Source organism: Podarcis filfolensis, assembly GCF_964270895.1.
Source record: "Podarcis filfolensis genome assembly, chromosome: 17".
NCBI classification, from domain to species: Eukaryota; Metazoa; Chordata; class Lepidosauria; order Squamata; family Lacertidae; genus Podarcis; species Podarcis filfolensis.
Window position 1 is genome coordinate 11363911 of NC_139621.1, and position 25912 is coordinate 11389822.

Here is a 25912-nt window from a genome sequence, read left to right on the forward strand (position 1 = left end):
AGCAGAGGTTGCTACTACAGTTTCAGCTTTACATTTAGCAAGCGGAGAAAGTTCAGCAGTGAGGTTTTCACTTTAGGGGAAAAGGAAGTGGCTAAAGACTTTTTTTTATTTAAACCAACTGAAGCTGTCGGCGCGTAATTCAAATTGTGATTTCTGAGCAAGTAGGTGAGTGGAAAATAAACAGTTATTTATATCTTACAAGCAGATCACACCACTTCCTGTTGATTAAACAGACAATCTGCCCCTCCAAGTGCTTTGGCTGAAATGTATTTCTGTTCTGTGATTGATTTTGGGCCAGGTTACTGCTGACTGAATCTTCAGTGAGAATGGATGGGTCAAGGGATTTTTAAAGGCAATGCCCATCAAATGCAAGCTTTCCTAATGCAGCCCTGGTTCACACATGCATGTATATCACTTGATTTCTCTACACTTGATTAGCAACCATGTGTTTGTGTGAACAGGCTTAATTGTCAAGCCCTGCATCTGAAGAAACCAAAAAGTTCTACATGAGGTATTCATACATGTAAATTGCCCCTTGATGTTGCAGTTATCACAACCAAATGTGTGTCAATCAGTGGCAAGGTCAATCAATGGGCTCAAGATCATTTTGCTTGCCATTTTTTGCATCTTCTCCAGTTCTCCAGTATCATTTTTGAGATGTGTATTAGGGATGATATTCTTGGTGAACATCATTGTAAAAGCTTCAGTATCTAGGATCAAACAGCCGTGGTGAAGGGGTTAGGAGAGCCAGTGTGCTTTGTTAGCAAGTATGACGTACAAACTAATCTGATGTCACATCGTGTGTGCTTTTGAAAAAACAAATAAATTGATGCAAAGGTCCGTATAGTTAAAGCTATGGTTTTCCCAGTAGTGATGTATGGAAGTGAGAGCTGGACCATAAAGAAGGTTGATCGCCGAAGAATTGATGCTTTTGAATTATGGTGCTGGAGGAGACTCTTGAGAGTCCCATGGACTGCAAGAAGATCAAACCTATCCATTCTGAAGGAAATCAGCCCCGAGTGCTCACTGGAAGGACAGATCCTGAAGCTGAGGCTCCAATACTTTGGCTACCTCATGAGAAGAGAAGACTCCCTGGAAAAGACCCTGATGTTGGGAAAGATTGAGGGCTCAAGGAGAAGGGGATGACAGAAGATGAGATGGTTGGACAGTGTTCTCGAAGCTACCAGCATGAGTTTGACTAAACTGCGGGAGGCAGTGGAAGACAGGAGTGCCTGGTATGCTCTGGTCCACGGGGTCATGAAGAGTCAGACACGACTAAATGACTAAACAACAACATTTTTTTTGTCTTTCTGCATAGTTCCAGAAGAGGCTGTTGGCTCAGAGTTGCTAGATGTCACATAGAATCATATAACACTAGAGTTGGAAGGGATCCCAAGGATCATCTAGTTCAACCCCCTGCAACGCAGGAATCTAAACAAAAGCATCCATGGCAGACATGTGAGTTAGGGTGCCATAGTAGCTAGGAAGCTGAGTCGAGAACCAAGAAGTCCCTCTGCAGGAATCTGCCAGGCAACTTTGAGCAAGCCACCATCCCTTCTGCAATGTGACATTCCATTACACTTACCTACATGATAGGACTGTTACGAGGGCACTTATTTCATGTATATGAAGTTCTTTGAGCACTCAAGACTATATGTTGTGAAGATCATATAGTAATGCACAGTTAATGTGCATAATAACTGGCTGTTGTGCACATTCGCCAGGCTTTGTGGAGACTGTGCACATAATCTGTTTGCATTTGTGCACAACGCCAGGCCAATATACATCATCTCCAGCAGGCCTGGGAAATGTGCGTATCTTGACTGTGTTTTGTACATTCTCAGGGCACTACTCAAGCCTCTGCTCAGTATGCATAGTCTCCATGAATCATGGCCTTGCTTTCTATCTCCAGTTCAGAAGTGTGCCATCTGAGCCCCTTCCCTTATCCCTGCCACCATCCCAGCTGCTGCTGGCAGACTGCCTCATCCTACAGTTTTCCTGACCACCAAGTACCCTCCCCACTGATCAGTTGAGCTTTGGGAAGAAGAGGTAGGGCTCCAGTTAAAGATCAGCTTTTCCCTGCTACAGTCCAGACTCCTTTGCACCAATCCCAGCTGTTCCCAGTGCTGTAGCATGGGTGCGGCAGAGGGGCACTAAATTCTGAAGAGGTGCAATGAGGCCCGAGCCTTTGGGGCAGGGGTGCTTCTTCCTTCTCCTCATGGCCAGCAAAAGGATGCCTGCGTGCGCCAAATCCCCCCCCCCCAGCTGGCTGAGAGGGAGGGGTAGGGTGCTGCTGCCCACTAAGGAGGGAGGGAGGAAGAAGAAGAAGGCAGGAAAGCACTGCCAGAGTAATATGCATTGCCCAGAGAGCCAGTGTGGTGGTGGTTAAGAGCGGTGGACTCGTAATCTGGTGAACCGGGTTCGATTCCCTGCTCCTCCACATGGAGCTGCTGGGTGACCTTGGGCTAGTCACACTTCTTTGAAGTCTCTCAGCCCCACTCACCTCACAGAGTGTTTGTTGTGGGGGGGGGGGGAGGGAAAGGAGAATGTTAGCCGCTTTGAGACTCCTTCGGGTAGTGATAAAAAGGAATATCAAATCCAAACTCCTCCTCTTCTTCTCACTGCAAGGCCAGGAGGGCAAGGCGACACAGCGGCGCTCCTGGCATCACTTTTCTATGCCTTCTCTCTGCCCCCAGGTTGGGGCTAGTTTGCAAGAAGAGACTCCCTTGATTAGATGCTGGCTGCTGAAGGGACTGACAGCTGCCCAGTCCACATTTGCCCTGCCCCCAGGCACTGGCAACCCATGCTACACCCCTAGCTGTTCCTTAGGCAGCTGAGCAGCACGGGGTGGAGTCACAAGGAGAGAAAGAGAAAAAAAGGTAAAGGTAAAGGATCCCTGGATCCCTTAAGTCCAGCCTGCATAGCATTCATTAAAGTACAGTGGTACCTCGGGTTAAGAACTTAATTCGTTCTGGAGGTCTGTTCTTAACCTGAAACTGTTCTTAACCTGAGGTACTACTTTAGCTAATGGGGCCTCCCGCTGCCGCCGCGCGATTTCTGTTCTCATCCTGAAGCAAAGTTCTTAACCCCAGGTACTATTTCTGGGTTAGCGGAGTCTGTAACCTGAAGCGTCTGTAACCCGAGGTAGCACTGTATAGCCCCTTTGCTAGAAAACCAACGGAGGAACTTGAGCGCTTGGGCACAAGAGAGCATTATGGAAAAATTGACTCACAATTTGAGACTGGCAAGAGGCAAGAGGCAAGAAGCACAAAGTTGAGGGAGAATGGTGGTGCCTTGTTTCCTTTGCACGTTCTCCAGAAAACCAAAGGCCAGTTCCAAGGGGCAATACCAATTTGTGGCTCACTTAATAGGAACATGGAATCAAACAATTGTAGACTTGGAAGGGACCCCAGGGGTCATCGAGTCCAGCCCCTGCAATGCAGGAATCACAACTAAAGCATCCATTATGTGCTTTACAGATGTATACTGTTATTGGTTGCAGTGTATGTGTGGGAATACAGGTTTTCATAATGTATCTTTTTGGAGGGGGGTCTCCAAGGAAATTTAAAGTATAAAAAAGGAAAAGAAAACCAGCTGAGCCGTGGGGCAACTGAAAGCAAAACCTAGGCGCACCAATTTCTTTTTTTTGCTGGAACCAGTAACTATTTTTCTTACCTACCTACATTTTAATGTGATAATTGACAGATATATTTCTAAGGAGGGAGGAGGCTGAAGAAACTGGAGCCAATCAGAACCAAGCATCTTTTTTAGAATGGGGGCCCACAACTCCAGCGAACTGTGTAACTCCACCCCAGACAAAATGACTCCTAAGGGGAGTCGAGGGGGTTGGGAACACCCACCCAACGACACTTCTCATTTCTGTACCTCAGTCATAAGGCTATTCAGACGCACGCTGTTGCAGCTTGGTGACTCAAAGCGACTTCCCACATCAGCCCCAGCGCAGTCATGGACAGGTAAATGGGCAGCTTTTGCCCCAGTGCATAATTGCTACATCACTGAATTCATTGAGTATGAACTTGCTCTGTGCTTTATTCTCTTTTCCCCATCTGACTCAGCTCTCCAGATGACTTCTTCCCATATCTCTCAGTAACCAATATTCTGATGCTGTTGACTCTTTCTATCTCTCTCTTGCTCACACACGTTTTATCATTATTGTTTTCTACCCATGTCCCCAGTAATTTTTCTGTTCTTTCTCTCTCTCTTTTTGCACATGGTTTGCTAAGACAATTTCCCCCCTTTAATTCAGTTTGTTCCATACACTCTTGAAAATAAGGGATATCATTATTATTTCTTCTTCTTGACTTTCATGTCTGTAGTATATAATAACAGAATCAAAAGAAACAGACACTGCCCCAAGAAGCTTACAATCAACAATGATGGGTGCAACAGAGGGGAGGGCAATGAGTTTAACAGAGAACAATTATATACAGTTTCACATACTTAGGCTTTGGTTCCAATGCCTTTTTGGGCAATTAAAATAATTAGACTTGTGGGGTGAGATTTCTGTGTAACTCAAAAGCTTATGTTTTCCTGCATCAAAAAGTGTTGCTCCAATAAAGATTTCCAATACTTTGCATGTATGGGTGCTAACAGAACACCTGTCTAGCCTATAGATGAATGGATCTAATTGCAAATTTTCTGAATCTGCACTCATTCACATTAGCAAAGAGAAAGCATTATAATTAACAAATGCATCTTTTATTTTGGGATCAGCAAGAAAGCAGCTTTCTATAGATGAATGCATCTAATTGCAGTTTCCAGATGTAAATGACTCATATCTATTTGTCTATTTATCATAATATCTTTGTTTCAGATTTGGCTCACAATGGAGCTCCTTTTCAGCTGATAAAAATTAAAAACATAATATATCATTTAAAAAGAAAAATGATTTTTCAAACAAATTCAAAACTAAGACCTGATAGGTCTTAAATTATAGGTCTTCCAGTCCTTCTTGTGAGTGTGCGCTTGTCCTTAGATGCACAATTCAGAATTTCAGAATATGTAATATTTCTATTATTCATAAAATACTCCTCCTTCGTCACGGAGGATCATAATGTGTATCGAGTTGTATTGTAGCATAACTTATATTAACTTGTACTGAGTACCCCCTCCTCCTGTTTCATTTCTTTAAATCAGATGCAAGTGCGTTAGCTACTTTAGGAGTGTGTCCGCAGCAACCACAAAAAGTCTCTCATTTTGTGCCATCTGCTGCTGAAAATAGTGTGAGATACTATTTGAGTTTTCACCTCACTCTGCGATCTGCCTCTAGTTTCTCAGCTCCCTCTTCCTCTTACCTCGGTATTACCCCAGCAAAGGGATGAACATTTCCCTGGGTTAATCTGGGCAAATGGGAAAGCTAATAACTCATTAAAGAATTAGAAGACTTTATGAGATTCACCTGGAAAAAAATGTCTCATGACATGTCTTTCCCTACCCCTCTTGGGAGTAGTTTGTGAACTCCCATTTCCAGAAGAGTGGAAACTTTGGGGCACATGACAGCCAAATATAAGCCCTTTCAAGTCTCCCTTTATTATAGTAAGTGACTAATACGCATGTGCTTAAGTCTCACCCCTTGGATTCAGACGGGTGTGAAAGTGCTTATTAACCTTGGCTGCCACATGTCCCTGGTTTCTGCTCTGGAAATCAGAGGTTGCAATCTACTTCTACTGAGCCAGTGGGGCGCTGTGGCAAGAACATTGCTTGGGAATTGAAGCCCATGTTCAAATCTTTTCTTGGCAATGAGACTCACAGGGTGCACTTGGGCAGTTTATTACTTCTTCATCCTAACCTACCGTATTTTTCGCTCCATAAGACGCACCTGACCATAAGACACGCCTAGTTTTTAGAGGGGGAATGCAAGAAAAAAAATATTATTTAAAGGGAGCGCTGTATGCATCCCAGGCTCTGCTCAGCACTCCCGTTCACGAGCCGCGTGGAGCGTGTGTGCAGTGCTTGCAGGCTTTCCCCCGGGGAGGGAGGGCGAAGGGCAGCCTGTCACAGACGGGCTGCCCTTCTCCCTCCTTGGGGAGAACGCTCTTTAAAGGGAGTGCGGCTCTTGGGGGCTTTTCCCCGAGGAGGGAGAAGGGACTGATGGGCTGCCCTTCTCCCTCCTCGGGGAAAAGCCCCCAAGAGCCGCACACACGCTCCACGAGGCTCTTTAAAGGGAGTGCTGAGCAGAGCTTCCCACCTGCATTCGCTCCATAAGACGCACACACATTTCCTCTTACTTTTTAGGAGGGAAACAGTGCATCTTATGGAGCGAAAAATACGGTACTTCACAGGGCTGCCATGATGCAAAAAAGGCTGGTGCTGATAAGACAGGATTATAGCTGCAAGGAACTCTTGCCTCCCAAAGCCAGTCCCATTTTAACATGCAATCCGCTTTTGAACTGCTACACCAGGATTGGCTTTTCACATATAGCTATTTCTTGTTCTGGGACCAGATGTTTTTCAGCGGGACACTAGGACTTGGAAGCAGTCCAAGTTCTTCTGCATACTACCAGACTGAGAGATCCAAATGGTTTTTAGGATGTGCGCATATATAATGGGTCGACAAACGTAATGGGTGTGCACGTATTTACTGCACTCAGCATTTTTTCTTATTCTTAAGTGGGAGTCTGCTTTTCCTCTCTGCTGTGCACAATGCGTTTGCCACATGTTCAGCTATCCACTTTCCACCTCTCCCCCCACCCCATGCTACAGGGGGACTCTCAGCCATTTTTATTTGTAAAGTACTTTACGCACATTTATTCAATTAAATGTACATTTGCCAGTACTTTAAAATGTTGGAAATCTGCCTAGGGAAGGGGAATGAAGGTTGGTTCATTTGATCATACAAACTGCAGCTTATCTGTGCTTTGCACAGCCAATCTCTGTTGCAAATACACAGAAATTACATCTTGAAGAGAAAATTGTATGTTTGGGGGGGGGGGGAGAGGTGTGTGCTTTGACAATGGGGCCCACTATTCAAATGCTACACATTATTATGCACCCTTAGAGTGTTTACAAGTAAGAATTACTCAGAAGAGGAGTCCTTCAAAGGAATCCATCCCCCTGCGTTTCTGCATGGGCAAATGTTCTGCACATGCCTTCTGGTGCAAAGAAACAAGCCCAGAACAGTGACTCATACAGAAACACAACAGGAAGCCCCTTCTTAGGGTAGATACTTTCTTCTTTGCATCAGAAGTGACTAGATGATTCAGTCACACTTGATGTAGCGAGCTTGATGTGCCTAAATCTAATGAAGGTTGTTTGGAAGAAGGCAAGGCCAGAATTAAAGTACAGTGGTACCTCGGGTTAAGTATTTAATTCATTCCGGAGGTCTGTTCTTAACCTGAAACTGTTCTTAACCTGAAGCACCACTTTAGCTAATGGGGCCTCCTGCTGCTGCCGCGCCACCAGAGCACGATTTCTGTTCTCATCCTGAAGCAAAGTGCTTAACCTGAAGCACTATTTCTCGGTTAGCGGAATCTGTAACCTGAAGCGTATGTAACCTGAAGCGTATGTAACCCGAGGTACCACTGTACATAGAGGTCTTCTCTATGGGAAGCTGCTTTGGTTCCACAAGGATGTTTCATCAGTGAATGAGTTTCTCATGGCACACTAGCTGTTATGTCAGAGCACTCTAGCCTGCTTTAGCCTGGAGCAGAGGCTCGAGGAGGAAAGTGATGGCACCAATGGAAGTCTGGATGAGACCTGGAAATGGACAGAGCTGAGATGGATGGAGGGATGCAAAGAGGAGCCTTCTGCAAGTGAATGGTTCTAAGCTGTGTAAATGGATGGGGAGAAATGGGACAGGAGAAGCTGAAATGGACAGAGCAAAGGGGGCGGGGGAGGTATGCAATCCTGAAATATTTCCAAGTCCCTCCAACTTTTGATTTGAGCCCCATCCACCAAGGGCCTGTGGCACCTGGCAGATTATTCCCAAGAAAATGTGGCCCATGACAGAAAATAAAGGTTACCCACTCCTGGCCTATAACCTGCTGGAAATTACAACTGCAGCAAATAATGGATATAAATTAGCACAGGTGTTGTTTCCTATGGCCCAAACATGTCGCTCAATATATGCCGGACAGCATCTTCCCACTGTAGCCCTGGGAATATAAGGCCAGATTCAACTACCCGGTTCCATTGTGGACGGGGTGGCGCTGTGGTCTAAACCACGGAGCCTTTCGGGCATGGCGATCGGAAGGCTGGTGGTTTGAATCCGCGCGACGGGGTGAGCTCCCGTTGTTCTGTCCCAGCTTCTGCCAACCTAGCAGTTTGAAAACACACCAGTGCAAGTAGATAAATAGGTACCACTGCGGTGGGAATGTAAACGGCATTTCCGTGCACTCTGGCACTCGTTGTGGTGTCCTGTTGCACCAGAAGCGGTTTAGTCCTGCTGGCCACATGACCCAGAAAGCTGTCTGCGTTCAAGCACCGGCTCCCTCAGCCTGAAGCGAGATGAGTGCCGCACCCCATAGTCGCCTTTCACTGGACGTAACCGTCTAGGGGTCCTTTACCTTTTACCTTACCTTACCCAGTTCCAGTAGTGGAAGCCAACACTTCTGCTACTGCAACAGGGCTTTGCTCACAACTGCCCCCCCAACACCTCTGGAGTGTTGGGAAACCCCTCAGAACAATGCACAGGCCTGGGGACGCAGGAAGAGGGGAGGTATTTGGAACATTCTCCTTAGTATGACGTTGACTCTCACCCATAGAACTGAAACCATCTGAAAGCACCTATAATCTCCTGCTTCATGGGCTTATGAAGTTGCCAATATGGCCAAGGTTGCTTGCCATGCTACAGTAAAAACTAGTTTGCTTTGAAGGTGAAGCCTCTCTGTTGGCACTGGGTCATTATATTGTGCTTGTATGAGCGCTCAAACTTATAACGCCTGTGTTTCAGTCCACCCTCAGATCATCCATGCATGGAAACTATAGTAGCTGGCTGAGCCCATAATGAGAGTGCAGAGAAAGGAGGTGATGGTGCGCTGGGATTATTTTTAACCCATTCGCTTCTGTTTTGCATTGCCTTTGGAGGTGTGAATGTTTCGCTTTGGTGAACACAGTTCTTCACACTCCTGCTCTGTACTTTGCACACTTGCTCCCACCCTGCTTTAGAGACATTATACAGTATAAAAAGAAGCCTGTGGCAGACATCATGGTATTTTATGTATTCTTATTCTTAAACTTAGTGGGGAATGACGGTGATAATAGCCTTTCACCCTTAGTCTACCTGAGAAGCTCAGCATGCCAAGAGGTTTCAGCATGGGTTTCACAAGCCACTCTTGAGTTCCTATACTAATAATCTAGGAATTTTTACTGCTTTGTAAAAAGTGCCTGTGCAATTTTTCCAAGGCACATGAACCTGACCTTTGAAGAGTTTGTATGTAAGCCACTGGTAGCTTAACAAATGTGTGGTCTTTTTCCTATGCTGGGAGAACTGGGAAACCTTGGAAAGAACTTTTTAAAGGGCACACATTAAGATTTTACAGCCTATATTACCACGCTTTACATTGCTTCAAATTTTGTGACTTTAAATCTCTGCTTGGGGTTCTCTCACCAGAGAGAACTCGCCCCAAACTTGAATCCTGGCATCCAGGAATTCTCATTTCTATATATTTTTTCCTGAACCAATGGACTCCACTAAAGTTGTTCTCTGTTCAGATCACAGCTGTCTCCATTCATACTTGAATACATGCGACTTCAACGTCTGTTTCCCTCCGCAGTGTCCTTCTGAAACAAAAGAAATTCCTCTACAACTTCAAGAACTTGCGCTGGGCCAAAGGCCGTCACGAAACATACCTTTGCTATGTGGTCAAGCGGCGGAACAGTGCAACATCCTGCTCCCTGGACTTTGGATATCTGCGCAATAAGGTACAAAACAGGAGTGGAGCTCATATCCATTAATACATCCTTCTGCACCAATGAGCAATGGAATGCTCAACATCTTATCCATAATTTTAGCAATCCATTTCACTCCCAGATTAGAATCATTTCTCCTAGCGGTGCAATTGCCATTTCTGCATATTCCCACACTGGTTCAGTACGGCTGGATTTGGAGAGATCACACTGGATAGCCTGACAATATGATTTCTTCCTATGCCAGTGTTGCCCAGCCTTCAAGAGGAGTGATTGTGGAATTAGCAATAACGATGTTGTGGCATCTCAGTTCCAACATGACTAGAGTGACATAGGAACTGATGACACGGAAGCAGCAACGGCACCACTAATGGAATACAAGACCTATATCTAAGACCCTTAGAAATCCATACAGCATTCTATTTGAACCGACGTATGGATTTGCCCCCGCCTAAGAGCAAGCACCTCCACTACCCATTCTTCCATTTCCCCTCCAATCATCCCTATACCTTCTAAACATCTTAATCTAATGGTCAGATAATACAAATAGCAGAACCAAATGGCAAAACTTTACTTATGCACTTTGAGACAGATCTGGAGAGCGGCTTGCTTGCATGTTCCCCACAACCACCCTCCCTTCACATTGTAATCTGGGTCCTTTAGAAGTGCCTGCATGTAAAATAAAGACTTGAGGCTGGAGTACCATCAGGGTGGAGTTTGTGTACTGATCCCCACTGGCTCCCCAGGTGTTCATTTTCCACACATACAAAAAGTCTGACAAGGCAGCCCTGTTTAGGGAAGTTTTAATGTTTGATATTTTATCACTTGATGATGATGGATGATGATGATGATGTTGGGAGCCACCCAGAGTGGCAGAAACCCAGCCAGATTGGTAGGGTATAAATAAATTATTATTATTATTATTATTATTATTATTATTATTATTATTATTATTCAGTGGTACCTTGGTTTTCGAACATCTGTTGAACATTTCGGTTTTCGAATGCTGTAAACCCGGAAGTAAATGCTTCAGTTTTCAAACACGCCTCGGAAGTCGAACATGCCACGTGGCTTCTGCATGCAATCAATCTGTGTTCAGATAATCTCAGGAGCTCTCTTGCAACCAATTTGTTTTTGTGACTGACTGTGCCTCGGTTTTTGAATGTTTCAGAACTCAAACAGTCCTCCAGAATGCATCACGCTCGAAAACCGAGGTACCTCTATATGCATAAAGCTCATCTAATCTTCTCTTTGATGTGCTTTTTACTTGTGTACTTTTAAGTTTCTGGGCAGGGTTTCTGGAAGGTATCATTCAAATACACAGGCAAAATGGTATCCTTGAGGGAAACGGTTTGTTTCTGCTAATTGTACGAACTAGTCCAAGACTAACCAACTCAGTCCTGGAAACAGGGAACCTTCAGTAATGTCTTATGTTCTCTCACACCTTCACTTCTTGTCTCTCAGCACAAATGCTTTGTTTGACCATTCATTGTTTATCGGTATTATCTTGATCCTGCCCCCCCAATCCTTCTGTGTTGCTACTTCAGTCGGGTTGCCACGTTGAAGTTCTCTTCCTGCGTTACATCGCCACCTGGGACCTGGACCCAAGGCACTGCTATCGGATCACTTGGTTCACCTCATGGAGTCCGTGCTATGACTGTGCCCGGCATGTGGCCGACTTCTTGTATGCCTACCCTAACCTAACCCTGCGCATCTTTGCTGCCCGCCTGTACTTCTGTGAGGAACGGAATGCTGAACCTGAGGGGCTGCGTCGCCTCCACCGGGCAGGAGCTCAGATTGCCATCATGACCTTCAAAGGTGAAACAGGGCAGAGGGATGGGTTTAGGTAAAGGTAAAGGGACCCCTGACCATTAGGTCCAGTCACGGACGACTCTGGGGCTGCGGCGCTCATCTCACTTTATTGGCCAAGGGAGCTGGTCATGTGGCCAGCATGATTAAGCCGCTTCCGGCGCAACCAGAGCAGCGCACAGAAATGCCGTTTACCTTCCCGCCGAAGCGGTACCTATTTATCTACTTGCACTTTGATGTGCTTTCGAACTGCTAGGTTGGCAGGAGCAGGGACCGAGCAACGGGAGCTCACCCCGTTGCGGAGATTCAAACCACCAACCTTCTGATTGGCAAGCCCTAGGCTCTGTGGTTTAGACCACAGTGCCACTTGCATCCCATTAGGGATGGGTTTAGGAGGTGGCATAAGATCTGGAGGGGAAGTTAAGCAATGGAAGATGAACACCACGTCTCTCTTTTGTCAGATTACTTTTACTGCTGGAACACCTTTGTAGAGAACCGCAAGAAGACCTTCAAAGCTTGGGAAGGGCTTCATGAAAATTCTGTGCGTCTGACCAGAAGGCTCCGCCGTATCCTTTTGGTGAGAAGTATTTCCCTCTGAACGAGGTTTTCTACCCCTTTTCTTGTACCTCTTCCCCTCCTTCCTTGCTTCCCTTGTTTTTCTCACCTGCCATTCTCTGCTTCCTTTAACTTGATTTTTCAGGATCACTAGCCTCCATCGTTTTTCTGCCCTTATCTTTTCTTCATTCCTCATCAGCTTTACCTCTAACCTTTTGTTCTCCTTCTTCCTGTGCCTCCTGCAAACCTGACCATTCTCTTCTTTCTTTTACAGCCACTTTATGAGGTTGATGACTTGCGAGATGCTTTCCGAATCCTTGGACTCTGAAATGCTAAGGTAGTGGGCAATGGGGAGGGGAAATGGCATTTCGGCAACACTCCAGGAAGAATAGTCTTGAAATATTCAACTCCATGTCCCAGTTTTCCCTTCTCCGCTGTCATGAACACCTGCATCCTGAGAAAATGTCGGAATAAATGAGGAAGACATTCTGAGGCTACCTTCACTTGCACACTGGGGCTGTGCTCTGTTCTTTGTTGGGAGAAGCCAGAGATAGGCTTTCCAAGCCACAAGACCCTATTGATCGTTGCTTTTACTGGGGACAGCTAGACAAATGAACATCTTACAGAGATGGCACTTAGAGCTCGAGAGGCTTTAGCCAAACCACTTAGCAACTTCATCAATTTGGAGTTCAAAACCTTAGACCCAGCTTAAATTGTCGAAATGTTCAGCATCTACAGAAAGCACTAACGTCATTTGGAACAAAAGATAAAATATGAACCATAATGCCTCATACTCAGCAGCACACAGAACCTGTTAAGCATCTTGCCACACGTTTTCAGCAGACACACACACTGGCACAGAATGGACTTGGAAACTATGATGCGGTCATTATACCCCACAAGCACTGTGTTGATATGCGATCAATTCATTATGAGGATAAGTGATATGTAAATATATTTAGTATTTAACAATATTTGATCAATTGCCTGCTATGGTATTACTATTTAATAATTGATTTTGCTTATCTGTAGTTTAAATAAGATCGATTCTTCTTTCTTCCAAAGAGTGCTTCAGTATCTCATTACTGCAGACCCAGAGAAGGAAGTCCAGAATCTTGGCAACTGTGACATTTATTTGCTAAGCATTAATTCCTTTCAATGTAGCAGAGTAGCATGCTTATTCATGGATGTAAATAAAGACGTTTTTATGTACACAGATCAGCCTTTTTTGCTATGGTAATTGTGTAAGGGGACGCGGGTGGCGCTGTGGGTAAAACCTCAGCGCCTAGGACTTGCTGATCCTATGGTCGGCGGTTCGAATCCCCGCGGCGGGGTGAGCTCCCGTCGTTCGTCCCAGCTTCTGCCCACCTAGCAGTTCGAAAGCACTCTTAAGTGCAAGTAGATAAATAGGGACCGCTTTCTAGCGGGAAGGTAAACGGCGTTTCCGTGTGCTGCGCTGGTGCCGGCTCGCCAGAGCAGCTCCGTCACGCTGGCCACGTGACCGGACAGTGTCTCCGGACAGCGCTGGCCCCCGGCCTCTTAAGTGAGATGGGTGCACAACCCTAAAGTCGGACACGACTGGCCCGTACGGGCAGGGGTACCTTTAATTGTGTAAGAGAACAGGACAAGAGTTAAAATATTGGAACAAAATCTAGAGCTTACGAGAGAGCAATCTTTAGCTCCTGGAAAGGGTGTTTCAGGAGCTGTTGGATTCTCTGCATCTCCCTCTCCACGCAGGTCCATTACCAGAGATGCTTCAGTGTGGCAGTGAAGCTATTTTGAGGACAGAAACAGGCTCTGTGGTGGTGGCCAAAAAGGGTGTTCCAAAAAGAGGTGGGGGAGAGGTTATTGATCAAGTGACAGCTGGTGACTTAGGGACCTGCTGGTGGCTGCTTTGGGGCCAAAGAAGTCCTGCTTCCTCACCATCCTCTTCCCTTGAAGCAGTAGTCACCGAAGCACTGAAGTTGTATAAATGCTTTTTAAAAAAACTGTCAACAGCATGAATGAGAGGTAACTTAATCTGTTGTACTATAAGCACCTACCTATAAGCACCTACTTCTGAATAGACCCGTATGTAGAATTGCACTGTGAGATAGATGAAAACACACATATCAAAAGCAAACCACCAGAATAACGTTTACGCCTCTCTCCCTCAACTTGAAACAGAGTCTCTCATTTCTATATAGTGCACAAAAGAATAAAAGTCACTTATGGAACCTTAAAGACTATTAATTTGCAGAATCTTAGATTAACATATAACTCCCACATGCCTTGCCATAAGGATGAAGAAAGACCTTATAATACTGCAATCCTACAAAAGCCTCATTGAATCCAGTAGGGCAACAGCAGGCAGGAAAAATGTATTTAGTCATTGATTTTGTAGAAGATATATTTGACCCCCCCCTTTGAAACAGATCCTATTGATCCATTGGCAAGTATCCAATTTCTTCCCTCCCACACATTGGTTGGGGTCAATACATCTGAAACCTAACCCATCTCTTCCCCTGTACTATTATTTGCCAAGTTTTTATATGCAACAACAAATGCCTCATAATATCCTTTTACAACTGCCTGCAAATGTTGAGATATGCCATCCTGCCCACAAGGCTACAGAAATATAAAATTGGTGGCTATATAAATTCTATTAATATTAAATTTAAAGCAATACAGCAGCAGCACTGAGCAGCTAAAAATGAACAGAAATGGGTACATAACAAGCAGAAATTCAGCATAATGTGAACCCTCCCACAACAAGAGTAAGACTACAATCCTATACACTTTACCTGAGAGTAAGCCTCCTTGAACATAGGACTTTGCTGAGTAAGCATGCATTGGACTGGGCTATTGGGAAGTTTGACCTGATCAATTTTTCCTGAAGGCACAAGAGCTGTGATTCTGGGGGAGGGGGAGAAAAGAGGGAGGCAAAGGAGAAGCCAAATGAGTTAAGACTTCATTACTAGGAACTCTGCAACATAAGCCAGAATTCATAAGCCATAATTGATCGCCCTGCCAAACGCGGAGAGGGGACTCAAACCATAATCCTCCAACAGATGGCAGTGCATTTGATTTGACCTAAACAGAGGGCCATCCCAAACATAAAATAGGAAAGTATTTATTAGAGAAAGTGACTCGCACTGTATCTCACCCATCAACTACAAAAAGATAAGCAGAAAATTAAGATCCAAACACCTGCGTAAATAAAAATGTATTTTACCTAGTGCCTAAAGTCAGATAGTGATTGCACCAGCCATGCCTCCCCCTGGGGATAGCATTCCATAAATGGGGAGCCAACACTGAAAAGGTCTCTTTCCGTGCCACTATCCTCTACACCTCCCCTGGAAGCAGTGTGTGGAGCAGGGCCTCAGGTGAAAAATGCAGAGGCCCCGTTTGTTGTGTTTGGTTTGATGATGCATTAAAAAAAAAATTAGTCTCATTTTCTACAGATTATTTTTATGTGCACCACCTAGAAATGCAAAGAATTAAGCAGCACAGAAATGTTGTAATTAGAAACAGTAAATAGGTGTGCGACTATGGACATAGCAAGCTCCTACAAAGTTTACAGCAAACTATGGCAAGTTCTTAAGGAAATGGGAGTGCCTGATCACCTCATCTATCTCCTGAGAAATCTCTATGTGAGACAAGAAGCTACAGTTAGAACCGGATATGGAACAACTGATTGGTTCAAAATTGGGAAAGGAGTACGACAAGGCTGTATATTGTCTCCCTGCTTATTTAACTTATATGCAGAATTCATCATGCGAAAGGCTGGGCTGGATGAATCCCAAGCCGGAATTAAGATTGCCGGAAGAAGTATCAACAACCTCAGATATGCAGATGACACAACCTTGATGGCAGAAAGTGAGGAGGAATTAAAGAACCTTTTAATGAGGGTGAAAGAGGAGAGCGCAAAATATGGTCTGAAGCTCAACATCAAAAAAAACGAAGATCATGGCCACTGGTCCCATCACCTCCTGGCAAATAGAAGGGGAAGAAATGGAGGCAGTGAGAGATTTTACTTTCTTGGGCTCCATGATCACTGCAGATGGTGACAGCAGTCACAAAATTAAAAGATGCCTGCTTCTTGGGAGAAAAGCAATGACAAATCTAGACAGCATCTTAAAAAGCAGAGACATCACCTTGCCGACAAAGGTCCGTATAGTTAAAGCTATGGTTTTCCCAGTAGTGATGTATGGAAGTGAGAGCTGGACCATACAGAAGGCTGATCGCCGAAGAATTGATGCTTTTGAATTATGGTGCGGGAGAAGACTCTTGAGAGTCCCATGGGCTGCAAGAAGATCAAAGCTATCCATTCTTAAGGAAATCAGCCCTGAGTGCTCACTGGAAGGACAGATCCTGAAGCTGAGTCTCCAATACTTTGGCCACCCCATGAGAAGAGAAGACTCCCTGGAAAAGACCCTGATGCTGGGAAAGATGGAGGGCACAAGGAGACGGGGACGACAGAGGACGAGATGGTTGGACAGTGTTCTCGAAGCTACCAGCACGAGTTTGACCAAACTGCGGGAGGCAGTGGAGGACAGGAGTGCCTGGCGTGCTCTAGTCCATGGGGTCAGAGTCGGACACGACTAAACAACAAACAAACAAAGCTTACACACACACCGGTCTAGGTAAGGCTGCGCCAATCTTATTATTATTATTTATTTAAATCACGGGCTATTTCGAGCGCCGCGCAACAGGCCAAAAGGTTCAACTTTCCCCCTCGAGCTTCACCGGCTGAATTCCTGCCTGCGTGCGCTTGGCGTGAACACTGCAAGGGAATCGCGAGGGCAAAGTACTGTTACTACCAGAGGGCCGGCTCGGCCCCCTAGAGTAGGCGAGGGCGGGGCTCGCTAGGCCCCTCTAGGCCCTATTTCCCGTCCCCATGGCAACCGCAAAACCTGCGCGGGGCGGAGTCGGAGGCAGGGCGGTCACGTGGCCCGGAAAAGCGCCTCTCCGGCGCCCCCTCTGGCAGGAAGTGGAGAGGCTGAGGGGGAGAGAGAGAGAGAGAGAGGAGGGGGAGCCAAGCAGCCAAAGAAATTATATTCCTCGAAGGCGGCGGCGTCTTCGCGTCTGGGAGGGCGCAGAGCGGCGCTAGTCCTCAGGGAGGCCGGCCCACCCGCGGAGGGGGGCGCGGTTCCTCAGCCCGCCGGGCCCCTCCCCCCGCTCCCCGCTGGGCCCCGGCTCCGCCCCTGCTCCGCGTCCCCGCCTCCCGTCAAGGCAGGGGGCCCACTTGGCCCTCCGCCGGCCCCTCATGAGGCGCAGCCGCCCTCGGGGCACGTACCGGGCCTAGGCGGAACCGAAGGTAAGCGAGCGCCGGCGGCCCCCGGCTGTTCCCGCTGCGGCGGCCAGCGCCGCCCGCCCCGCTCCACGCCCCCTTCGCCAGCAGCCGCTGCCCGTTATTAGCTCGTTATCGGGCCTCCCCGGAGCCGCCTTTCCGAGGCCGCTTCGCCCCGCTCCCCCCATATCGCCTCTTCCTTCCAAAACACCCCAAAGGGCTGATTCACACGTTACGGCGACCTGTGGACCTGGGTTCTGCTGTCTGGCTTGTGCATGTTCTGCAGGCAAGCTACAGGTAACCCCGGTACCTGTGTCGGCAAACACGTGTTTGTCCTGGTCCTGCTCTAGGCTGTGGAGCGTCTTCAGGGTTTTTTAGTGTTTTGCAAAAGAAAAAAGAGGCTTTTATCTCTAGAGTGCTTCCGTCTTGCTCTGGGATCTCCCATCATTACTTTGTCTTTCACATGGTTTGCTGCTTCTGCTGTGTGGTTTATTATTACTTATTTATCATTGCTTTTTAAATTTGTATAGCGCCCTTACCCGTAGATATCAGGATTGTTTGGAGCATAAAAAATACAATATAAAAAACAATGCTTCCACCGTGCTTCCTCTGCATGCAAGAGGCTTTGATAATAATACTTAATATTTAGGGTTTCCTTCATGCCCCACCCCCACCTTTTGTAATAGGAGGACAATAATATGGACCTGCCTTGCATTTTGTGAGATTATGTGTGTTAAACAGTTTGAGCACTTGAGAAATGCATTAAATAATGGGTTTCTAAACATCAAGTGTTTGGAAAGTTATTCAGAGTAAGGGTTGCAGTCCCTTCTGGGCATTTTTAAAATAAGACATGAACAAAACAATCTCAGCATGTCCTTTGTACACAGATATATACAGTAACATGCATCAGCGTTATCTTAATAGTCTCTCCATAGGTCTGTATCTGCTGATGGCAGTCTCGTTTAGTAGACTGATAAGTTACCATGCATAATGAAGCAATGCCAGTCTGTATTGAAGTTCTCTTGTCTGATTATTTCCTATTTGTAAGTTTTTTGGCCAAGACTATTTGCTGTACATTTGTATACCATTTGGCTACAGTCTTCTAGGACCCGCATGCCAGTGGTGGGTAGGGGCAGCGGCAAAAGTGGGTGGAGTAGTTAATGTATTTTTTCTACCCTTCTACACTTGGCTTGTTTCTACACACATTTGTGTATCTCTCTTTATCCTCAATTCAGGGGAATGAGACATAATCAGAGTTCAAAAACATCCAAGGAGGGTGTGTGGCCCGGAGGAGAGTCCTGAGGGCCAGATAGGGATGCATTGAGGGCTGCACTTGACCCCCAGGCTTTACTATATGCTTTTATATGGTAACTGTTTGCAGTGGGTAAATGTAACTTAGAAATAATTGATGCTTATGCACAAACACGGAGTGGATTTGCACCAGGAGCTGCTGCTATTTGGGAAGAGTTGCACAGGACTGATTAATCCATTAATCAGGGTGCTATGATCACATCAGCTTTAAAGCAGCCCTTGCACAGCATATTTCACATGTGGAAAGGTCTTCAGTAACATTAACAACAGCTGTGAATAGTGGACAACTAGTATTTATTATTATATGTTAAGGCTGGAAGAACAGTGCCTTGTGGAAACCACTTAGTACATGCCTGGTTGAGGCAAGATACGAAACAGGGCTGATACTTGTAGCAACTCCTTACACCAAATCTTATGTGAGTAAATTACATTGTTTGTTTCAACTGCTGGCCAGGAGGGAGCTGGTTATCATGGCAGCTTATATGGCCTTTTCCCACTCACATTTTCATTCCCATTTGGCTTGTAATCCTTTGAGTGGGGGGTCAGGTGAACCATGAGAGCTGGCCGCAAAGTTTGTAAGAGGTCTCCAAAGCGATCTGCTCATATGATTTAACTCAAGCCGAGGGGTAAGCAGGGCTTTTACCTAGATTCAAGTGGAATATGTTTAATCCAGGACATCTGGGAATCAATCAACTAACACTCCCTTCTGTAGAAGGGACAGAAGTAAACAATGAGCAACCTAAAACATCAGAAGCTTATGCTTGTGGTTATTTGTGACTAAATGCTGCTTTTTTCTATGCAGATGAAGGAATGTATATAGACAACATATAATAGTGTGCAAACTAAATGAGAAATGAGTTTTTTGTGGCAATACATAGTGGGAAGCACTCTTCATTGAAATATGTATAATTAGGATAAAACAGATGATGTGTGGTTTCTTTGCTTGCAACAGTATAGCTGCTTTTTAAACAAAAATATTTGGAAGTTTTCTCTGGTGATGGAAAATGGTTGGGCAGAGCAGTCTTGATGTTTGAAGATTAGGAGAATTCTAGAAGGGCAATCATTATTGTTTCTCTCTGGTGAGAAGTCAGTGATAGAAATACTTCCTATGTCAGATGGGATTGGCTTGTGAGAGAACCAGCCGTGGCCATCTTAGTGTCTTCAGTTTGAGAGTTGATTTTCACATTTGAAACTTAGATCAGATTTTCATTTTACTCCAAAGTATGCTCCTTTTTTATATACCGTATTTTTTGCTCTATAAGACTCACTTTTTCCCTCCTAAAAAGTAAGGGGAAATGTGTGTGCGTCTTATGGAGCGAATGCAGGCTGCGCAGCTATCCCAGAAGCCAGAACAGCAAGAGGGATCACTGCTTTCACTGCGCAGCGATCCCTCTTGCTGTTCTGGCTTCTGAGATTCAGAATATTTTTTTTCTTGTTTTCCTCCTCCAAAAACTAGGTGCGTCTTATGGTCTGGTGCGTCTTATAGAGCGAAAAATACGGTATTACTAGTGGGAAATGCCTGGCACTGCCCAGGAATTTGAATAAATCTCAAAATATTTTTAAGTGGCTAGTGCATTTTTTTTAAGTTTTAGGACTGTGCATGTTGTTGTTGTTTAGTCATTTAGTCGTGTCCGACTCTTTGTGACCCCATGGACCAGAGCACGCCAGGCACTCCTGTCTTCCACTGCCTCCCGCAGTTTGGTCAAACTCATGCTGGTAGCTTCGAGAACACTATCCAACCATCTCGTCCTCTGTCGTCCCCTTCTCCATGGGGACAAAGACAACAGGACTGTGCATACACACACACTAACCCAGGGGTCTACATGACCCCGAATCAATTTCTCTCTCTCTGTGAACTAAAGTTTAATTAGGGTTAATTTGACCTACCATATTGATTAAAAACTGCCTCTAGTGTCCAAATGTAGATGAAGATCAGTTTGTCCACCTCAGGCCCTTTCATGCCAGGTTAGGCGCAGGTTATAACCATCGTGACAGATTTGACAAAGACCTGCCAAATAGTTTCAAAATTGCTGTAGTTTGGACCCTTCATGCCCTAAAATGTGCGATCACACAAAAATAATGCTTGGGCCCACAATGTTGATTCAGAATGGTGTCCAGCGTTGATGAAAACAAATACCCTCACCTTGGGAAACCTTGTGCCGAGTTTGACAGCAATATAACAAGAAGCATCCAAACCCACAGAGAACAGAAGGAAAAACAAACCACTTTCCCCAAAATATGCTAGATCAAGGTAGAATTTAGCGCACAGATCTTTTGTGTCCCTGTAGCAAGATCTACTATCTAATGTGCCCTTTTATATTTCCTTTCACTATGAAAAATTCACCCTGTCCTAAGTTGTAAAAAATGCAGGCTTAGCAAATATCTTTCCAAAAATAAATAATGTAAGTAAATATGTTATAGTGCCTTTCAATCAATTGATTCAAGGCACAGGTGTGGCTAAAGTGTCTTAGTTTTTCTGCTGTATACCAGTATAAGACAAAATGTGTTGATTTTAACAGTATGAAAACTGGCACTGATAATCTACCTTGTGTATTGCAATACTCTGGCCAACTTTCAGAAACAGGCACTGAAAAGTGACTGTGTTACAGTAATTAATTATTTTTGCATTGAGGTAAGAGGGTTACACACTCAATGATGTTAGTGGCCTTCCAAACATACCTTCAGCCAAAATTTTGGGAATGTTGTTTTTGCTGCTTTGGTGAAAATGTATTTTTTCCTAAGAATGATGTTTGGAAGTTCCTATTTTCAATCAATGGGACATTTACTTGATGCCAATTTTTCAGAGCTGCATTTGTTGAGCTTTCTTCCCGAGAGATAAAATATAGGTGGCAGCAGCAGCAAAAATACATCCTGTAAGCCTCATAGGGTATGCCTGCTGCTGGTATGTGTTTATGTGTAGGGAATGTAATATACAGTACCAGAAAATCATCTGACTTTACCTTCCTGTAAAATGTATTTAATGTTTTCCATATGCTTAACTCTCTGACCGTACTATCTGTATTATGACTTCAGTTGTAATCTTCCTTACATGATCTATTCTGCATTTAGAGATTTCTCTAATGGGTTCCCTTGATCTCAGTTTGTGACAGTAGCTAATGTTCCAGGATTGTCATAAGCTATCCTATACAATCATGGGAAAAAGGAAGTACATACTCTTTGAATTCTGTGGTTTTACATATGAGGTCTTAAAATTTGGTAAATACAACCTCAGATGAACAGCAGCACATGACATACTACACAGTGTCATGATTTATTTAGCAGAAATAAAGCCAAAGTGGAAAAGCTATGTGTGAAAAACTAAGTACACCTCATGAACCACCTTCAGCAGCAATGTCATCATTTTCTGTATGACTTCATCAGTTGAAATGTACTTTATTACGGTCACAGACCAGCATAAGCAGAGCATCTAAATAAATAGTATAACAGTAAGAGTCTAAGCAAATAATTATTATATAATTGGGAGCAAGAACCAAACATAGCTTAAACCTTATACATAGAATACTTAATTAAGCATAAATAAAGGATGAAAAAAAACTGATGAGAAAATTTTAAAAAGACCAGTTAAAACAACTATGTAGGGTGGGGCTTCAAAAGAGTGGATCTAACAATATGGGCCTTCAATTTAGGACTGAATTGTATCATAGACCATCCTTCGATGAATATCTATCATGGCAACGCAAAATCTGGTGACTGAATATGTAATTTCTGGGCTTTTGTCCTGTAGTAACAGGGAGATCTTGTGTTGTTTTGAATGCCCAGGGAACTTATATAAGATGGGTTGGATAAACCTGGTTCGAATGTCTGTGTAATACTGGAAATGAAGAAGGGCATGCTCTGTTGTTTCATGCTGCCCAGACAACGTCAAGAGATCTAGAGCAGGGGTCAGCAAACTTACCAGGCCTCGGGCCAGTGTCTCCAGCGCCGATCGTGCCGCGGGCCAGAGGGCGGGGGAGCACGTGCCCATATGTGCGCGCACATGCTATTTCTGGCGCACTTCTGGGTCGGAGGAGCACCGGAAATAGCTTGTGCACATGTGCACGGACCTCCTCTGACCCAGATGTGCACCGGAAATAGTGCATGTGCACAAGCTATTTCCGGTGCTCTTCTGACCTGGAATTGGGCAGCCGTGCAGCGCAGCGCCGGTAAGAGCTGGGGGGCTGGATAAACAAGTCCCTTATCCGGCCCATGGCCCTTAGTTTGTGGACCTCTGATCTAGAGTCTGGTAGCCCAACTGAAACGGGAAAGCCCCAGGGGCAGATTTAATACCCGTAGAGGCTATAAAAATAATTTAGACTTCATCAGTCTCTTACATCCTTGTGGAAGAATTTTGGTCCACTCTTTTTTTACAAGTTTGCTTCAGTCCATTGAGGTTTGCTAGCATATGTTTATGCATAGCTCTCTTAAGATCCCTCCATCAGAGGATGTAAAACAAGTACCGTATTTTTTGCGCCATAACACTCACTTTTTTCCTCCTAGAAAGTAAGGGGAAATGTCTGTGCGTGTTATGGAGCGAATGCCTATGGGTGGCGGGGGGGATCTGCTGCAGTCGTGAGCAGAGGATCCATGGTTCCCCTTCCTTCCCTCCTCCGTGGCTCGCTTTGAAACAGCAAAGCGTGAGAAGAGCCAGGTAAGCGGCTCCTCTCCTCTCCCGTTTTGCTCCTTTAAAGCAAGCAGGCTCTCTGTCCCTCTCTCCTCCCCACTCGCTAAATAGCAGCAAAGTTTTTCAGCTCGCTAAGCCGGGGATGAGCAGGGAGGAGGGAGAAAAGCAGAGCCTGCTTGCTTTAAAGGAGAAAAGTGGGAGAGGAGAGGAGCCTTCTCCCCTTATACTCCTCTTCTTCATTATTAGCAGCATCCTTCTCCAACCACCCCACGCGTGCTTCTTCTCCCCTTAAACCCCTGTTCCGCATTATTAGCAGCATCCTTCTCCACATACCCCACGCGTGCTCCTTGTCCCTTGAGTGCTTTTCCTTCCCTCCCCACTTAAAACGTGGTTACAAAGCATGGATCCACATGGATCCTCAGGATTTTTGCACTGGGTCACCCCAAATCCACCATCAGATCACATAGCATGTCCATGGCTACATCTTGCACCAAAAAAATCACGCACCCACTGTTGCCTGGGGCCGCAGTGGTCCAAAAACGTGGTTACAAAGCATGGATCCTCAGGATTTTTGCATTGGGCTACTCCAAACTCACTGTCAGATCACATGTCTGTGGCCACAGCATGAACCACAAAAATCATACATCCACTGTTTCGTTTAGAATTTTTTTTCCTCTTGTTTTCCTCCTCTAAAAACTACATGCGTGTTATGGTCTGGTGCGTGTTATAGAGCGAAAAATACGGTATGTACAGATCACCCTGCTGGTTCAGTGGAGGATCCTGGTGAAATACTGGATCCTTGAGCCACTGATGACTTGCTGGCAGGGTGGATAAAAATCAATGATTTTTTTTAAATAAATAAATAAATAAATCAGATTTTTAAAAATTTAAATGGGATTTTTTTAAAAAAATTAATTCATTATTTTGATTTAAATTGGATTTTTAAAATAAAATGCTTTTGGAGGGAAAAGTATTTCTAAAGATAGTTTTCTATTTAAGTTACATTATAGTCCAAAGGCTATAATCAGGAAATAAGGATTTGTTTTAAGTTCTTCATGTGTGCTGAAACTCAGTCTAAGTTGGTTGTTTTTTTTAAAAAGTTTAACCACATCAGTTAACAAACATGGATACATATAGTATAATGTTCAAATTGTTATTAAGGAAATGATTATTTTTCTTCTTCCAATAATGTGCAGTGGAAAAGTTGTCCAAATATAAACAGTTAACTTATTAAGCCTCACAATGATTTCATAATTATCTGTCTATGTATTTCTAATAGTATAACCAAATCTGTAATTTTTGATATAACTGTAAAAACTACTCTGAAAATTTATTATTCCAAAAATCAAACCTTCATCTGGTTGTAAATATTAAGATTATACCAGCAGGAATTTTTTTTTTTTTAAAAAAACAATTATTTAAATCAAGTCTTACTGACTAGTACTTTAAATCGTTATTTAAATCGATTTGATTTAAATCAAATCCACCCTGCTTCCTGGCCCTGGGTCCAGCAGAAGACGTATAATAATAAATACAGTTCATGATTTATGGCAACATTTAGACCAATCATACCTTGGATTATAAAGTTGTGATATACCCAAGCCTTTTGCCTGCATAGGCTGTCTCTGTGTTTTTCCCTTTGCCGTAAGCTTTGATTAAATCAAGAAACTTCTAATTAACCTTACTGGGCTAATATGCTGGCTTCACACTTTGGTGTAATATCCTGGCTTGTTCCAAAGCTGATAACATTTTGCTAGTTTGGATGAAGTGGGAAAGTACGGTTAATTGGAAGCTTCCTGGTTTAATTGCAGCATGTACAATAGAGCTTTGTGTGTGACAAAAGCACATGCATATTGTCTTAATAGTCTGAGATACGATTGTCTGAACAAGCTTATAGTGTGGCACATGTAATACTTAACCTCAAAAGTGAGATTTCCCTCCCTTTGTTTTTTCTGTTGAAACAGAAAAACAACTTTAATTCAGTGTGTCTGATATAGTCATGATTCAATTTCAAGTGGGGTAGATTTTAACATATCTGTTTGCATTAACTTAAGATTTCCTTTAAAACAAAAAAGTAGTAATTACTGTCATTTCTATTAAAAATAATTGAATTAAAATTTGGTTTAATTTAAATTTATTCACTCTCTGCAGCAGCCAGTGTAGTCCTCAAATATTTGGCACCTTTATATTCCACCTTTCTCCCATGATGGATCTCATAGCACTCTTGACTATACAGTTTTGTATCTTATTATTTCAGGCAACAAATAATTACATTAAATGTGTACCCCACAACTGGGGAGACAAAGTTAACAGCTTTGAAAATCAGAATATTAATGAACCTGTATTTGAAGCTGCAGGGACGATGCATGTGCTATCTTGGAAAATTATTTGGTATTCTGATAAATACAGCATAGCTAGTTCTAGGAAATTGCAATATCCCTGCAATAGAATGTCTGTAAGAAACAAGTTGCAACTAA

General features: G+C 44.2%; 2 protein-coding genes and 1 long non-coding RNA gene across 11 annotated transcripts in view; 2 read left to right on the top strand and 1 right to left on the bottom strand.

Annotated features, from left to right (window-relative positions):
* The window catches only part of LOC310753033, a 31557-nt gene extending 14556 nt beyond the window's left edge, over window positions 1–17001 (bottom strand). Inside the window, exons 1-5 of the long non-coding RNA XR_014543088.1 lie at window positions 16960–17001; window positions 15015–15126; window positions 12437–13353; window positions 9811–9870; window positions 522–710 (exon numbers count right to left, since the gene is read on the bottom strand). This is a non-coding gene — a long non-coding RNA (uncharacterized lncRNA). The remainder of the gene's footprint in view (window positions 1–521; window positions 711–9810; window positions 9871–12436; window positions 13354–15014; window positions 15127–16959) is intronic.
* AICDA (activation induced cytidine deaminase) lies at window positions 3952–12279 on the top strand. The gene is made up of 4 exons (XM_083594126.1): window positions 3952–3974; window positions 9735–9882; window positions 11415–11685; window positions 12138–12279. Exons 1-4 carry the CDS (start codon window positions 3967–3969, stop codon window positions 12272–12274), a joined length of 564 nt encoding a protein of 187 aa, XP_083450252.1. The 5' UTR covers window positions 3952–3966; the 3' UTR covers window positions 12275–12279.
* PHC1 (polyhomeotic homolog 1) overlaps window positions 16749–25912 on the top strand; it is a 30146-nt gene continuing 20982 nt past the window's right edge. For 6 of the 9 annotated variants that reach the window (XM_083592999.1, XM_083593001.1, XM_083593000.1 and 3 more), the window contains exon 1: window positions 17189–17530. The gene's annotated coding sequence lies outside the window, so the exon portion shown is untranslated. Of the gene's footprint in view, window positions 16857–17180; window positions 17531–25912 lie in introns of those variants that run through there. The other 3 variants (XM_083593003.1, XM_083593005.1, XM_083593006.1) reach the window with 2 other exon arrangements.

Excerpts from the sequence above, each read along its gene's own strand:
- AICDA (XM_083594126.1), top strand. Across the intron at positions 9,883-11,414 it reads TTGGATATCTGCGCAATAAG|TCGGGTTGCCACGTTGAAGT; the intron begins GTACAAAACAGG and ends TTGCTACTTCAG. Across the intron at positions 11,686-12,137 it reads TGCCATCATGACCTTCAAAG|ATTACTTTTACTGCTGGAAC; the intron begins GTGAAACAGGGC and ends CTCTTTTGTCAG.